General features: G+C 38.9%; 1 protein-coding gene, 1 non-coding gene and 1 pseudogene across 3 annotated transcripts in view; 1 reads left to right on the top strand and 2 right to left on the bottom strand.

Annotated features, from left to right (window-relative positions):
* Positions 1 to 16511, top strand: part of LOC133639673 (tropomodulin-1-like) — a 51153-nt gene extending 34642 nt beyond the window's left edge. Inside the window, exons 7-12 of one of the 2 annotated variants that reach the window (XM_062033180.1) lie at positions 1283 to 1413; positions 3739 to 3846; positions 5096 to 5239; positions 6478 to 6622; positions 9339 to 9438; positions 14060 to 16511. In XM_062033180.1, coding sequence (XP_061889164.1) covers positions 1283 to 1413; positions 3739 to 3846; positions 5096 to 5239; positions 6478 to 6622; positions 9339 to 9438; positions 14060 to 14078 — 647 coding nt within the window. In that variant the 3' untranslated portion in view covers positions 14079 to 16511. The remainder of the gene's footprint in view (positions 1 to 1282; positions 1414 to 3738; positions 3847 to 5095; positions 5240 to 6477; positions 6623 to 9338; positions 9439 to 14059) is intronic. The other variant, XM_062033181.1, reaches the window with a different exon arrangement.
* Positions 10282 to 10498, bottom strand: LOC133640030 (small nucleolar RNA U3). Its single transcript, XR_009823945.1, has one exon. It is a non-coding gene; the product is annotated as a small nucleolar RNA U3 (small nucleolar RNA).
* Positions 10798 to 10986, bottom strand: LOC133640033 (small nucleolar RNA U3; annotated as a pseudogene).
* Positions 16512 to 17126: the final 615 nt, after the last annotated feature.

Here is a 17126-nt window from a genome sequence, read left to right as displayed (position 1 = left end):
TATAGATGACTAGATTATGTCTCATTTATCGATAAAGTTTTAAGATGTACACTACCGTTCAAAAGTTTGGGGTCACCCAAACAATTTTGTGGAATAGCCTTAATTTCTAAGAACAAGAATAGACTGTCGAGTTTCAGATGAAAGTTCTCTTTTTCTGGCCATTTTGAGCGTTTAATTGACCCCACAAATGTGATGCTCCAGAAACTTAATCCGCTCAAAGGAAGGTCAGTTTTGTAGCTTCTGTAACGAGCTAAACTGTTTTCAAATGTGTGAACATGATTGCACAAGGGTTTTCTAATCATCAATTAGCCTTCTGAGCCAATGAGCAAACACGTTGTACCATTAGAACACTGGAGTGATAGTTGCTGGAAATGGGCCTATTTACACCTATGTAGATATTGCACCAAAAACCAGACATTTGCAGCTAGAATAGTCATTTACCACATTAGCAATGTATAGAGTGTATTTCTTTAAAGTTAAGACTAGTTTAAAGTTATCTTCATTGAAAAGTACAGTGCTTTTCCTTCAAAAATAAGGACATTTCAATGTGACCCCAAACTTTTGAACGGTAGTGTAAATTAGGATTTTTCTTCCTTGTACTTAATACAAACATTGGGTTTGAGCGGTCTCTTGGATCATAATAGTAATGTTTAATCCATTTCATAAATGGTAATTACTATGATATGTTGTGATGTGTTAACCGTGGTTTCTAATCTTTGCCAATGACATTTCAGCTCAGTGAGTACTAGTGATTCTTACTGAATGAAGACTAATCAATATCAATCAAAATAATACGCAATCGTTGCACCGTGACAAATAACGGGAACATGTTTTACTTTGTATTCATAATGATTACGGTGTCTAAATCAGGGGTGTCCAAAGTGCGGCCCGGGGGGTACATTTGTGGCCTGCACCTAGTTGGGTTTTTTTTGGCCCTTGACATGTTCTGAAAATGTTATTAATTCATTATTAATTAGGTATATTATATATAACAGTAACAACTATTTTCTTTGTCATCTATAACACAAATTCCAATTGCTAAGCAAATTTTGATGTACATTAAATTGATTTTAGTATTTTAAATGTACAATGTCCTCAGTAGAAAAAGTTTGGACACCCCTGATATACGTAAATGATGCTGCACTAATGGTTCGGTGGTATCTTGGGTGACATAATTCTCAGCATTCTTAGGAGAATAGCAGTTTTCATTTATTCTAGTTACTTCTATTCAATTTAGCTTTGGGATATTTCAGAATGTGGGCTGACTGTGAGTGTTTGACAGGCGTGATCCAGTCCACTCAGTACAAACCAGTGCCTGATGAGGAGCCCAATTCAACTGATGTGGAGGACACTCTCATGAGGGTAAAAAGGAATGATCCAGAGCTTGTGGAGGTCAACCTCAACAACATCAAGGTATCAAACTCCCACCGCTGCTCAGTGAACAAACACGTCTCCAGGTTTGACGAAGACAGAACTGTACGAACACATTTTCCTCATAAGAAATGTATGTAAATCCAATTAATCTGTTCCGGAAACCCAACAATATTTACACAAAACACATATTTTTAAAGGACAATATAGTTTCACATGCAGAAAAGAATGTGAAATAAGTATGAGTGGCAAATTAAATGGATAAAATAACTTTAACATCCCTTTTACCTTAACTGAAGACTCACTTGAACTCGTTCGCAAACTTTAGCAGCAGGTACAATCACTTTCTGTACTGTCTCCCTTAAACCGTTTCCCCTGCAACCATTGTTAGGTAGGAACCTTTACACTACAAGCCTATTGTAACAAACGTAACCTTAGTACTTTGCTACGAGTTATTTCTGAATTTAATGATGTTTCTCACATTCTTTATTTTAGTGCTGACATTTGCAACTTTCTTTGGTCCCAAGGTTGCTTATTTTACAGCCATACTTAATCAAAAAAAAGGCACACAAAGTTTTATTTGCCTCACAGTCAGAAATATTCAGTGCGCTTGAACACCTAATAAGCACAGGTAGCACACTGCTTGATGGGAGACAGAAAGGAGTTGCTCATGGTTCTGTGTGCGTTCTATGTGCAAATAAACCAAACACACGCACACACACACACTCACACACACACACACACACACACATAGTAAAGATGAATAAAGGATACCCTGACTGGAATCTGTCTACAGTGTCCCAACTCTAAAACAACCACTATGTTCTTCACCAACGCTTCGGATTTTTTGTTTGGACACTTGATTGTCATGATGCCGCATGTCGGCTGTTGGCATGATCAAGTATGCAGAAAAGGTAAGCAAATTTCAGGCAGAAGGTTGTTTAATTAGGTACCAGGCAGAATAAAAGTAACACAAGTCTAGCAGGAAATCAGAAAGCAACAGAACACATAAACATACACTAGGTAATGAACCAGCACTGAAGGAGGGCATAAGATCTTACTAAATATAACAAATTAACGATTGTTCTGTTCCCCTGGGCTCATCCACCAGCATGCATGTGCCTCACAATACGAAGGTCCTGGGTTCGATCCCCGGGGTCTTTCTGTGTGGAGTTTGCATGTTCTCCGTGTGACTGCGTGGGTTCCCTCCGGCTACTCCGGTTCCCTCCCACCTCCAAAGACATGCACCTGATTGGCAACACTAAATTGGCCCTAGTGTATGAATGAGAGTGTGAATGTTGTCTGTCTATCTGTGTTGGCACTGTGATGAGGTGGCGACTTCTCCAGGGTGTACCCCGCCTACCGCCCGAATGCAGCTGAGATAGGCTCTGGCACCCCCAGCGACCCCATTAAGGAACAAAGGGTAGAAAATGGATGGATGGCTAATAGATTTTCCTAATTTTCCCGAGGGAACGCTCCTGAAGGAATCAATAAAGTACTATCTATCTAGATAATAAAATGAGCTGGAAACCCCACATCAAAGACATAAAACATTAAGAGGCAACAAATATTTCAGTATTGAATAAGGCAAAAGAACAACTGAAGGAAAAGTCAGTCCATACTCTATACTGTTCATTGGTGAGTTACTGTGTCGAGATTTAGGGGTCTGATCTCATACACTTTCAAACTGCAAAAATCATGTATAAAGCAAATAACAACGGACTGCCCAGAAATATACAACAGTATTTCTCAATAAAAGAAGAAAAATACAATCTCTGGATTAAACAGAACCTAAAGCATTACTTTGAAATAATTTAATGTATCTGTATGTGGGATTAAACTATTGAATGGATTGAGTAAAGAATTTAAACAATGTACTTTAAGAAAGACTCCAAGCAGATAACGTTTACAAAGTATACTAAAAAACTGTTCAAGAAAAGTCACTGATATTACTGTCATATACTCATTGTGGGCCAGGTGTATAATATGAATAAGTTCCTATTTACACTAATGTACACCTTCTGAATTATTTGTCACTTCTTATCTCTCGCTACCATTTATTTTTTATTAATTTTTATTTTTGCTGCTTACGGCACAAAGGTGGTACCAGACAAGCTCTGCTTCTTCCCATGCCTTTTGGACGGATGATCACTTGAGCAAAATGTGTGTTTGTGAATTTTTGACATGTTCCCAAAATATTGAATTGATTTGACACTTGATATTTTTTTGGCAATAATTGTCATTAAAAAAATTATAATCCTATAAAAACCTGGTCTTACAAAAACCGAGGTACCACTGTATATAGTTTACGTTATTTAGCATCTACTGCGCTATATGGTTCTAATGTGGCTCTACCTTTTCCCCCAGAACATTCCCATCCCGACTTTAAAGGCGTACGCTGAAGCTCTGATCAAGAACACGGTGGTGGAGAGGTTCAGTATCGTTGGGACTCGAAGCAACGACCCAGTAGCATTTGTTAGTACATATTACTTTTTTTGCCTCTGAAATATGTGGATATTGTCGGCCATTTTGTTCATATGGGAGGTTAATTTGACATCGTAACACTTTAGAAACCAAGGAACTATATTTTATAGCTGATTTTATAGCTGATGTCGCGAACACAATTTTTGAGGAAAATTACGGCATTTTGCATCTTCAGATTTTGATAACATTTCACATAAGCATTGATGCTGTCAATAGATAAGTCTCTGTAGCAGATTGTCCTGGGCAATGTTAAAATCGGTATGTACGATCATTTTCCTCTAAAATTATAATTTTAGGCTTCCTGTGTAACAATGTGTAATTTTCTAACTGACATCACTGTTTGTAATGCAATCTAACGATTGTTAGGTCAACCGCCAATTTGTTCAGTTTGTTTTTTTGTTTGTTTTTTAAAATAATTAGTTCCACTAAATAGCCACCATTTAAAAAAACCTGGCTATACAAGCCGTATTGTATGTAATGTTTGAACATTCTTAAAAATGTTTTATAAAAAGGACAACAACCATAGCAGCTAGTTAAAGTTAAGTTAAAGTTAAAGTACCAATAATTGTCACACACACTTACTAGGTGTGGTGAAATTTGTCCTCTCCTTGTTCACCCCCTGGGAGGTGAGGGGAGCAGTGAGCAGCAGCGGTGGTCGCGCTCGGGAATCATTTTTGGTGATTTAACCCCCAATTCCAACCCTTGATGCTGAGTGCCAAGCAGGGAGGTAATGGCTCCCATTTTTATAGTCTTTGGTATGACTTGGCCGGGGTTTAAACTCACAACCTACCGATCTCAGGGCGGACACTCTAACCACTAGGCCACTGAGTAGGTTAGGCTGATGTGTGTTAGGTAGCGGCTAATGCTGGCTGCTAACATTGCCAGGTGGCGCGTAACCTATTATTGTTGTTATTCTCTTCTCACTTTGTTTTCTTACAACCCATTCTTTAAAGCTGGTTCTTTTGACAAAACCACAAAAAACCTAAACCAAATAAAAAAGAAAACATGGTTATACTTTGATAATAGCTGAACTGATGTGATCTTTTCGCCAAACTAGCTTAAGTGCCTTTTAGTTTAGTGGTTCTATTGTATCCCAGTGGTTCCCTATACACATGGCTAACCCACTTTGTGCAACTAATCCCCCTTCTGTTTTGTCCTGACTCATGGCGTTGTTTTCTGTCACTCTAGTGCCAAAGAAAAGAACAAAATGAAGATGAATCATGTGCTCTGTGTTCTGCAGGCACTGGCTGAGATGCTCAAGGTTAACACAACACTAAAGAGCCTGAATGTTGAGTCCAACTTCATAACAGGGACTGGAATCCTGGCTCTCATTAAATCGCTACAGTTCAACAGAACCCTACTAGAGCTCAAAATTGACAATCAGGTACTACAGAACCCTCACATAAAAAGTCAGTCCCGCTTATGGCCCACCGGGTTTATTACAGTGGAACCTCGATGTACGAACACCTCTATTTGCGACCTTTTTGGTTTAAGAACCTTTACATCGTGCCAAATATGCTTTTTTGTGCGAACCAAATCTCGGCGTACGATCGCTTCATTCATTCAATCATTTATTTTGCATGCTGCTTGAAGTCATCAAGCAGCATTTTGATGACATCACTTCCTGTATACGCAGACTATACCATTTTGAAGAGGCGGGGCCCCCAACATCACATCCTGTTTACATCCTGTACACTTGGGCGTGGCCGTTTCGAAGAGCTTCAACAGCGTGCGGCACTTGTGACTTATTTATTTCCACAATTGCCGTACCTTTGGCTGGTCAGAGCTGTGTCAGCTTGTCTTAGAGATCACTTTGTGTAATCAGAAACACTTTAAATGTGTCTAACCTCTCACATTTTCGCTGTTAAACCTCGGGTTGCTAGACAACCGCTGTGAGCTAGTATTTTAGCTCGTTAGATTCCGGCTTGGGGCACCTCAGGATTTTATCAGAGAACAGGGCTTTCTTCAGCAGCAAGTCTTTAAATGTGATGAGACCAAAAAAGATGCCAAAGCCTTTATTACAGCGAAGGAGAAGGCACTACCGGGGCATAAGCTGATGAAGGATGGCCTGACACTGCTAGTTTGTGCTGACGCTAGCGGTGACTATGTGAAACCACTGCTTGTGTATAACTTCGAAACTCCCAGAGTGTTTAACAATGCCACAAATAGTCGCAAACATACGGTAAAATGATTTTCCTTTTTTTGTTTTTTATTGTAGCATCATGGTTAACATTTTGGAGCGCACCAATGAGAATTTTGTGTGTGTGGTGTGCGTGTTGACATTTAGGCTCCCTGTAATGTTGTGTTGTCTGGGTAAAAAAGAGATTGTTGAGCCACTGACTACCCCCTTATGTTAGTTTTACACATATATATATATATATATATATATATATATATATATATATATATATATATATATATATATATATATTAACATAAGGGGGTAGTCAGTGGCTCAACAATCTCTTTAATGTGCCCGCTTACGTCAAAATCGATATAAATGGCTGAGGGCTTTTCTTGATATAACACGAAGGGATCATCATTTCTAGGAAAATAATGCTCACTGTGTGCACTTCACATTGTCAACTTCTTTATAGTTGCTCTCTCTCTCGCTCTCTCCAGAGTCAGCCGTTAGGCAACAAGGTGGAGATGGAGATAGCCAGCATGTTGGAGAAAAACACCACACTCTTGAGGTTCGGCTACCATTTCACCCAGCAGGGCCCGCGCCTCAGAGGCTCCAACGCCATGATGAACAACAATGACCTTGGTGGGCACACACACACACACACACACACACACTTTTGCTCACTAACCAACGATCATATTAAGTCATATGATCAAATATAGTCAACTGCAATCAGGTTGTGCCTTTGTAAAGACAACGAGCATGTCACTGAGCAGAGCACGAACCTTGCTTGAATGTTGTCATTAAGATGTATTTATTGGACTAAAATTCAGTGGTTTCTTCTCTCATGCCACACAAGGTTTTGTCAAAATTATTAATTAGGGTTGGGGGATAAGAAACAATGAATTGTTTGAATGTAGGTGATTGTGAACAACTGATTGAGTTTAAACGAATGCACTGCTCAGCTACAACCAGCAGGGGATGCTGTTTACCCAGTCTGTACTACTTTGTGGTCTAAAAACACTGACTTCAGCTATTTAAAATTTTCCCTAGGATTTTTAATACATAATGTTCCTTATGGTGGGTTTATAATTGTTGTCTCGAAGTGCATCGTGATGAGAGGTGTTTATAATATTCTGAGCATGTATTACTGCTAAATATGTGTATACCAATGCTTAGTTATGTACACTATTTATTGTGGGCATTGTTATATTTCTAAAGCCTGCGTTTTTGATAGTTTGTAATGTCAAAAGATGTACCTTAAATTGCGGATGAAATTGAAAGATGATATGTCACTAGTAGGGGTGTAACGATTCGTTTTAACAATGATTCGATTTGAGTCATAATGTGATGTTGCCCATACGGTTTATCGACAATTTTAGTTTATTTAGAACGATACAGTCCGAAACGATTCAGTGAGTTAAAATCGATTCAGTAACTTTATAGCAAAAAAAAATCACCCTGTGTGACTGTGAAATAAATAGGATGCTGGACACTATAAGTGAAGTGTCCTATATTCCTGTTATTTCTTGTAAGGGAATTAGGTCTAAATGAATTATTAATACAAACAAGCAGGATAACAACAATCAATGGCCAATGCATTCACATCTTATTTGAATAAAGTGCAACCAACCCTCTAGGTTGAATTAACAAGAGGAAACACTTTCTGCTCTTATTTTCAAAATTCAAGAATTTTTTAGTAAAAGTACGGTAATCAACATTTTAACAGTAGATTTACCTGTTCATTTTTGCTGTTGTTTTCAAAATGAAATAGTACAATATTAATATAATAAACGAAGTGCAACCAACATTCCTCCAGGTTGTATTAAAAGTAGAATTACCTGAGAATTTCAATGCAACTAAATCTTTTCAGGTTAAAAGAGCACTGGTTTGACCTGCTACTACTTTCACTTTTGAAAAGTCGCAATGAATGCAAACGCCACAACACAAAAACATAAAGCCATAACGTAACAACTCAAAGCCAAAACACAACAATACATTGACACAACAGAAGTGACAGTGGACACGTTTTGGCAACAAGCCACAATGGCAGAGGAGTAAAGTTGAAAACGGTGTAATGAACAAAGTTTTTCAGTTGTAAAAAACTTTTTTTAGTTTTTCACTAACACTAACATATTATGTTCATTACACTGTTTTTAACCTTCTGCCCCTGTAACTTGCACCACTCTCACTTCCATTGTGTCCGCCGTTACAGTTGTGTTGTGGCTTTATATTATTGTTTTGTGGTGTTTGTATTTGTTGTGGCTTTTGTAATCGTGCTGTAGCTGAAAGTTGTTGTGTGGTTGCTTTATGATATTTGTTTGTAGCATTTGCATTTTTTGTGACCTTTCTGAAAAACCGTAGATATCCGCCATTTTTGTTTCGATGACTGATTGCATCGGGCAGGCAGACTTGAGTAATCTTTAATGTACTATCATTAAAAGGTCTAAATTACATATAAAGTCTGCCGTTCTTAAATCCAATGTTTTCTTATTTCTAGTATGGATAGAATTAACATATTTCCTTTTAAAACGATGTTGGCTCGATACCTATCTTCTTGAAGGCCAACTTGCCGAGCACAGCTTGAAGTGGTTGAATCTTAGGAATATACATATATATATTAATATATCATTTAATCGTTACACTCCTAATCGCTATTACACAGGCTTTAAGAATCTACACTTTTTTTCCAAATAATTTTAGGTCAATACTGTTTGAACGACCCCACTGGTTGTGTAAGAATTGTACATTTGGCAGTGTTAGTTGTTACACGCTCCAAGGCTGTCACTTTATCTCTCGATTATACATTTTGCTTTGATCAAACAGTAGAATCAGAGTGATGTCCTCAGCTTCTATCTTAGTGCAGTCTGACAGCTGAGACAAACTAAAACCTTTCTAAATTATGACATCAGCTCTAAAACCAGAACAGAGTGCATGGAAGAGGACTGACCTCTTTGCCCATAAGCACTTGAAGTAAATGTTGCATCAACTGGAGTTGGATAATTTATGTGAAGAACTGTTTTTGTGTGTGTTTTCATAGTTCTGTAACATTTGAGAGCTTACGTCAAAAGTTTTTTTTTAACAATTTCCTTGAAAGGCTTGATGAAACTGTTACTCCAAACTCAACCACTAGGGAGAACAATCATACTCTGATTGTGCTCTAATCAAGCTGCATAATGTTATGCGTCAGGAAAAAACAGACTATATTTAATAGCCCATCCAACAGTGCATTTAGGTAAAATAATTTATTAAACATCCACAAATGGAAAGTATTTCATACCACTGTTTTATTGCCTGTTAATGTGGTTTTAAAAAAATCCATATTTAATTTACATAACTACCTCCTCTCGTTTTGAAGCCCGTGTTGTCAGGTCAGAGTCTGATGGCTCCTTCACCCTCACTTTGTCTGTCCCTGAGCTGGAACGGGCCTTTGGGAAAAAGTTCAAGTCAAAGACTAAGTAAACACCATATGGCCATTCAGTCTCACTCTGTTATCTTTCACTTATGGTCCACTTGTCTACTGAAACGCTGCCACCTCCTCTCAAAGCTTCTCTTGCGCTCCTTTCAACATCCTCTGTGCTCTCTTCAGGTTGCCTACTATACTGTCCTTCAGCTCTAACCTCAGAACAGAAATACTTAGTTAAAACTTTATGGATGAGCATCCTTGATCTTAAAATTGTTACATAGAAATCGAGATGTTTTGATAGTCTAACCAAACCCTACCTTTAAACATATCAACCTACTAGAGCTGCAACGATTAATCGACATTGTGAGGCACATGCACTAACCCCTATTCCACAGTACTTCCCCGACCTTACACTTTAGAAACACATTTCTGAAGTCAATGACTATAGAAAGAATTCCTGAAAGTATAGTCCTGATTGCACATCAACAAAAACAGGAAGTCATCTTCAAGACTACCATTTTCACTGAGGATGCATTTATGTTGACAAATATGTATTCTAGTAAATTAGTATAAAATGTACAGGTCTCCATAGAGGTACATTAATTTAGGATATAATCAGTCAAAAATTATTTACTGAAAGCGCAGACTAACTTTATGGAGCCAAGCGCTATTCAGTCGGCCAGTTAATTGAAATGTACGAATCCAACCACACGTCAAATGCATTTGGTGCCACTTTACTTCAAAATGTGTTAATTCAAAGTCTAGTCTTTGCATTTCAATTTGATAATGCGTGTAACACCTTATCAAGCAACAGTCAATAACGTGGAAATGACTCTAATTGCTGCAGCACATTGAGTACTTCCTTATTAAATATGTAATGCTGACAAATCAATTAACCACTCTGAACATTCCTTCTTTCAATCAAGGCTTCATTAAGAAGTTACGAACAATCATCAATGACAGAGAACATATGATTCAATCATTATTCTCCCTCAGTTTCATGTTGATGAAGGATTATTTGATCCGATCATCGCGGTTAGCAAAACCATACAGTTGAGAAACACATTTCTCAAGTCAACGACTGTAGAATGGATCCCTGAAAGTGTAGTCTAAATTTTATATTAAGTGATAACAGAAAATAATCTTCTAGACTGCTACAGTATGGATACTGTAGCAGGATATACCTATGTTGACGTCATCATTACCGGGAGTTAAAATAATTATTCCTCAATGGGAAAAATAAAATGTTACTTCAGAATGTGTCGATTCCGAGACTTCTCATTACAGGTTGAAAGTGCTATAAACTAAGAACAAAACCACAGGAACCGACAGTCAAGTAGATACAACTCTAACTGTTGTAGCACAGTGATGACTTGCTTATTAAAACTTGTTCATGCTGACAGGTCAATCAATCACTCAAAAGAGATTCCTTCCATTGAAGCTTTATTAAGAAGCAAAGAACAATCATAATCGTTCTACGTCAGCTTCATGTTCAGGAAGAAACATATAATCTCATCATCATGGTTAGCAAGACCTTACACTTTAGAAACACATTTCTCAAGACAATAACTTTAGAAATTATCTCTAAAAGTATAGTCTTGATTTTATAACAATTGCTGAAAGGAAGTCATCTTCAAGACTACTATTTTCACTCAGAGGATGTACTTACGTTAATGGATACACATTTTGCTGTTTTGAATTCAGAAACTAATGATAATTAAAATAAATGTCCTTTCCCCCCAATGAAGACTCAACAGCATCGGCCAATCAACCAAAGACCCAAACAGACAAACACTCACATGAATCCAATCGATCAAACTCTCACTAATTTCCATAATGTGTGAGTCACATCGTTTACAAAGTGCATTCATATATTGAAAGTATATAAGAATGCTGACACCAAAGGATAAACGCTGGGTGGATTAGCATCAGACGAAATACCAACATATGGGGAACATATGATAGAATCATTACTTTGTATAACATTGGTTTTTAGAAAGTGATACATACGGTCTTCTTAATGGTTGGTGAGACAAGTTTAATAAACACAATTCTCAAGTCTGCAGAAATGATCCTTGTTTGTATGCTCCTAATGTCTTCATGACAGGAAGTCATGCGTGACTGTTTTCACTCAGGATACTTTCTCTCATTTCAATCCAAGTTCATGGGTGGTAAACAAGTGAAAGGTGATTCATCACATGTACCCAAAATTTCTCTTTCCACTGCTGCAATTCTGCTTTTTTTCTCACATATGAAAAAACGTTCACTTTTCATCAGCTATGTGACCAACATGTCTTGTTTTTTTTTTTCTCTGTTTCCTCTCAAGCAGTCATTGCTGCATTTTAAGTAGAAGTCATGCTAGTACAGGGTTCTTATTGGTGCTTTTTAGGTCTTCAAAAGTACTTTAATATATATATATATATATATATATATATATATGGATGTTCTAATTGGATTTGCAGGAAATTTAATCGATTGCAACTATACTGTTTGATTTGTCTTAGATGACGTTACGCCTCTCATCCAAGTAGGCTTCATCAGTTTATGCTCTAGACTTATATTGGTCAGAAAAATCCTTACCCAGGCACACCCTCCGAGTGTTGGAGTATCAATAGTTTAACACCAACTGCTAGACTCGATCTGACCAATCTAAGTCTATAAGCATGAGCTGATGAAGCTTACTTGGATGAGAGGCAAAACTTCTTCACGAAACAGTCCAGAATTTTGACCGATTGAATGCCCCGAGAATACTTTAAGTTAAAAAAGTATGTTTAAGGTATCAAATTGACCTTGGGAAAATTGTCTGAGCCCTGTAGTAGTAGCAGTCACAATCATTTAAAGGGAAACTGCACTTTTTAAAAATGTTGCCTACCGTTCACAGTCATTGTGAGAGACAAGAAAACAAAAGGGTTTTGGTTTTTTTGCCTTGTTACATGTAAACATTTGCTCATTCTTGGTGGCTAGCAATGCAGCTAATGGGAGCAATCAATTCCACCTCTAAATCACTTTAAAAATGCGTTAAAAAACTGTCAACAATACTTCATTTACGTTCCGTAACCTGTATAATAACCAAACTGTAGCAACATTGTTATTGTAAGAGTGAGGAATTAATTTACTAGCGTAGTAACACATTGGCATGCTTTGGTATTATCCGTAAAAGCTTACTACGGCAAGAGATAAGCTACCTTTTACGTCAGCACAAAACACATTTGAGTTTGTAATGCACAACACAATGCGATCAGACACCAATCTGTACTGACTAAAAAACATGAACAATCATATTACACTATCTGTAAAGTATTAGCCCACATTTCATGTTTTGTTCGTACACAGCTAGCCAGACAGCATATGCCGTCTGTCATGACACACACATGACGTGCTGCATGTATCATGATCAATATTAAGTGTGATTCACTCTATGTCCAGCTGGCCTGGGACGTTTTTTCTGGTTTATTTTGGTAATCACGCCATTTATGTTAAAATAGCTTGGCTTCAAATTCTACATTTTCCGGCTTCGAGTCACTTTCACCTCACTCTCTCGGCTTTTGTCTGCTCCAACGATTCACTCTTCTTTCGTGCTTGCTCCTAGAAGCAGTAGTTCATCCTCCGTATACTCAGCTTCAAAAAGATAAGGTTGTGAATCCTCATTTGTCCAAAAATAGTCATCTTTGTTCTTTGTTACCAAATCTGCCATGATTAGGAGACACACACGTCTTTGTTTCAGGAAGTAGGAACACACTATTGTTGCTGGAAGTTGGTAGTGTGCAGCTGTGGAAAAGGAAATACATGCGCTCAGGAATTAGTTCCGGCAATGATTAAAATGACCAAAATGCAGTATATATCATACTTGCCAACCCTCCCGATTTTTCCAGGAGACTCCCGAATTTCAGTGCCCCTCCCGTAAATCTCCCGGGGCAACCATTCTCCCGAATTTCTCCCGATTTTCACCAGGACAACAATATTAAGGGCGTGCCATGATGGCATTGCCTTTAGCGTACTCTACAACCTGTCGACACGTCCGCATTTTCACCATAAAAACAGCGTACCATCCCAGTCACATGTCATATGCGGCTTCTGTATTCACACGAAAGTGACTGCAAGACATACTTGGTCAACAGCCATACAGGACACACTGAGGGTAGCCGTATAAACAACTTTAACACTGTTACAAATATGCGCCACACTGTGAACCCACACCAAACAAGAATGACAAACACATTTCGGGAGAACATCCGCACCGTAACACAACATAAACACAACAGAACAAATACCCAGAATCCCTTGCATACCTAACTCTTCCGGGCTATAATATACCCCCTCCCCAATTTCCGGAATGCGAAGGTCTCAAGGTTGGCAAGTATGAGTATATATTGAACATATTGCACATTGTTATAAACATGTCTGTTACTACATAATGTATAGACTTGCAGTGTGTATATAAAACGTTGATGACCGCATTTTCCAAGTGTTTTTATCATCTTTAAAATAATTGTAAAAAAAGACGTGTGTTCTTGTCTCTAATAATGATTGTGAACCATAGGCAAAATTCCCAAAAAACTGCAGTTCCCCTTAAGTGTTCTATTTTGCTAGTTTTCTGTCCCTGTTCTTTCTCTGTCCTTCCTGTTCCTGTCATCTGGTTCTCGTCCTCTCATATGCTGTCTCTCCATCCACAGTGAGAAAGAGAAGGCTTGAAGGAGGACCCATCCTCCCCAAGTGTCGGACAAATGTGTAGAAACCGCCCCCGACCCTCCATCACCCTGCTGGTTTGTTTTTTTGCCTTCCACCTGCCATTTAAAAACAACAACAAAAAAACACTTCCCGACAATCTCTACAGACCGCCTTGAACATCATCTCTTGGTTATGCAAGTGCAATTCAGGGTTCAGAGAAAATACTTTTTGGACTTTTTAAGAAGGTGGATAGTAAAGGATGAAACCAGTGTAGTCCGCAGTATCCACGCGTGCATCCAATGCATGCGAAAAGAGATGATTCGTTTTTCAATCAATCAAAGTTTATTTATATAGCCCTTAATCACAAGTGTCTCAAAGGGCTGCACAAGGCACAACGACATCCTCGGCTCAGATCCCACATCAGGGCAAGAAAAAAACTCAACCCAATGGGTTTTTGAATGTTTATGTGCTGGGATGGAAACTAACCGCACAGTGCTGCCATCTAGCGTCCTTTACTAGCAACTGCAGTGCCTTGACTCCTTGGACTGTTTGTGATTGACGATGGCTTCACATTTTGAACAGTCACATTTGGCAATCTGTGTTTCTACTGTTGTGTTGAATTATCATTATTAGTCGTACGATTGTTTTGCTGTAAATGACGTGTTCTGATGTTGTTCTTCACATCTTTCTGCAAGTTTTACACTGTTTGTCCCATCCATAGCCAAAACCAAAGTGTCAGACCGCAAGATATTTAGTTTATGACATCCAAGAATTATGCCGTTTCTAACAGGCACCCAACAGTAACAAATATATGACACTTATTTGCCATGTCACCAAAAATGTGGATGATTTGGCAGATAATTTAACATAAATTCACCTGCACTGATTTGGTTTTAGTATCAACATTGCGCTGCACCCGTCCTTCAATGTTCTCCATGTGGCCCTCGCTGTATTCATTTTGGCCATTTCTGGGTTCAGTGGCGGTTGTAGCTCAGTATGTAAAAGTTAAAAAAAAGTACCACTGATAGTCACACACACACTAGGTGTGGTGAAATTACCCTCTGCATTTGACCCATCCCCTTGTTCCACCCCCTGGGCGGTGAGGGGAGCAGTAAGCAGCAGCGGTGGCCGCACACAGGAATCATTTTGGTGATTGAAGGCCAATTCCAACCCTTACAGTCAGGGTACCCACACAACACACTAGGGGTGTTAATTCCCAACTAAAATCCAAGCCAAAAGTTTGGACACACCTTCTCATTCAATGCCATCCATCCATCCATCTTCTTCCGCTTATCCGAGGTCGGGTCGCGGGGGCAGCAGCCTAAGGAGAGAAGCCCAGACTTCCCTCTCCCCAGCCACTTCGTCCAACTCTTCCCGGGGGACCCCGAGGCGTTCCCAGGCCAGCCGGGAGACATAGTCTTCCCAACGTTTCCTGGGTCTTCCCCGTGGCCTCCTACCGGTCGGACGTGCTCTAAACACCTCCCTAGGGAGGCATTCGGGTGGCATCCTGACCAGATGCCCGAACCACCTCATCTGGCTCCTCTCCATGTGGAGGAACAGCGGCTTTACTTCTCACCCTATCTCTAAGGGAGAGCCCCGCCACCCGGCAGAGGAAACTCATTTGGGCCGCTTGTACCCGTGATCTTGTCCTTTCGGTCATAACCCAAAGCTCATGACCATAGGTGAGGATGGGAACGTAGATAGACCGGTAAATTGAGAGCTTTGCCTTCCGGCTCAGCGCCTTCTTCATCACAATGGATTGATACAGCGTCCGCATTACTGAATACGCCGCACCGATCCGCCTGTCGATCTCACGATCCACTCTTCCCTTATTCGTGAACAAGACTCTGAGGTACTTGAACTCCTCCACTTGGGGCAGGGTCTCCTCTCCAACCTGGAGATGGCACTCAACCCTTTTCCGGACGAGAAATTCAATTAATTCAGTGTGTTTTCTTTATTTTCATGACTATTTACATTGTAGATTGTCACTGAAGGCATCAAAACTATGAACATGTGGAGTTATGTACTTAACAAAAAAAAAGGTGAAATAACCGAAAACATGTTTTATATTTTAGTTTCTTCAAAATAGCCTCCCTTTGCTCTGATTACTGTTTTGCACACTCTTGGCATTCTCGCGATGAGCTTCAAGAGGTAGTCACCTGAAATGGTTTTCACTTCACAGGCGTCATAGTTTTGATGCCTTCAGTGACAATCTACAATGTAAATAGTCATGAAAATAAAGAAAACGCATTGAAATGAGAAGGTGTGTCCAAACTTTTGGCCTCTACTGTATGTTTTATTCTTTTTTAATTTTACAATACAAATATTGAGAGAGCTGAAATTGAACGTTATGTATCACTTTTCTCGGACGCTCTTACAAAGTTGTATATTTTTCCGTTTCTTCTCTTACCCCATCTTGGCTCCCAAATTCTGATGCCGTGTGTGTGTGTGTGTGTGTGAAAACATAAAGAGCTTAAGCCACCAACTTTAGTTGAACACACACAATTATACACTTTTGTCGCTCTAAACCAGTTAAATCCCAGCAAACATCTCTCTTTTGAAAGCCTCTCCGGGATTTCTGCAATGTTGTGACGGCACTAATTCTAATTTGAATGTGTCTCCACATCACGTCTTTGTTTAAACTGACAAATAAGTCGACTTGCCCCTGAGCAAACGCCGACCCATATCTATAACTGTCTGGGTTAGGTCACTTTGAACTTTCCCAAACAACTTCTAATCAAAACAAATATTACAAGTAACTTGTATTGCTTTAATCAGGTGACATTGTTGACTTATGTTTAAGTCTAACCCCTTGCCTGGTATTTTTTCTTTTTTGTTTATAGAGTGTTGATCCTTAATGCAGCACCTCTACATTTTCATCTTTTTTTATTGACTTGATCTTACAAAAATGATCTTATACGACAGCTGGCAGCTAATCACACACAAACGTGGAATTCTGATCAGGAAGATTCACGGTATTAAGCTAAGGTTTTAATAAATGAAGTTCAGCTTTTGAAGAAGTTTAATTGGATACTGCAAGTTCTTTATTTCACCAAATGACTAAGTAGATAA

This window comes from Entelurus aequoreus, linkage group LG22 (genome assembly GCF_033978785.1).
Source record: "Entelurus aequoreus isolate RoL-2023_Sb linkage group LG22, RoL_Eaeq_v1.1, whole genome shotgun sequence".
In the NCBI taxonomy this organism is placed as follows: domain Eukaryota; kingdom Metazoa; phylum Chordata; class Actinopteri; order Syngnathiformes; family Syngnathidae; genus Entelurus; species Entelurus aequoreus.
This window is presented reverse-complemented; position numbering and strand designations above follow the sequence as displayed.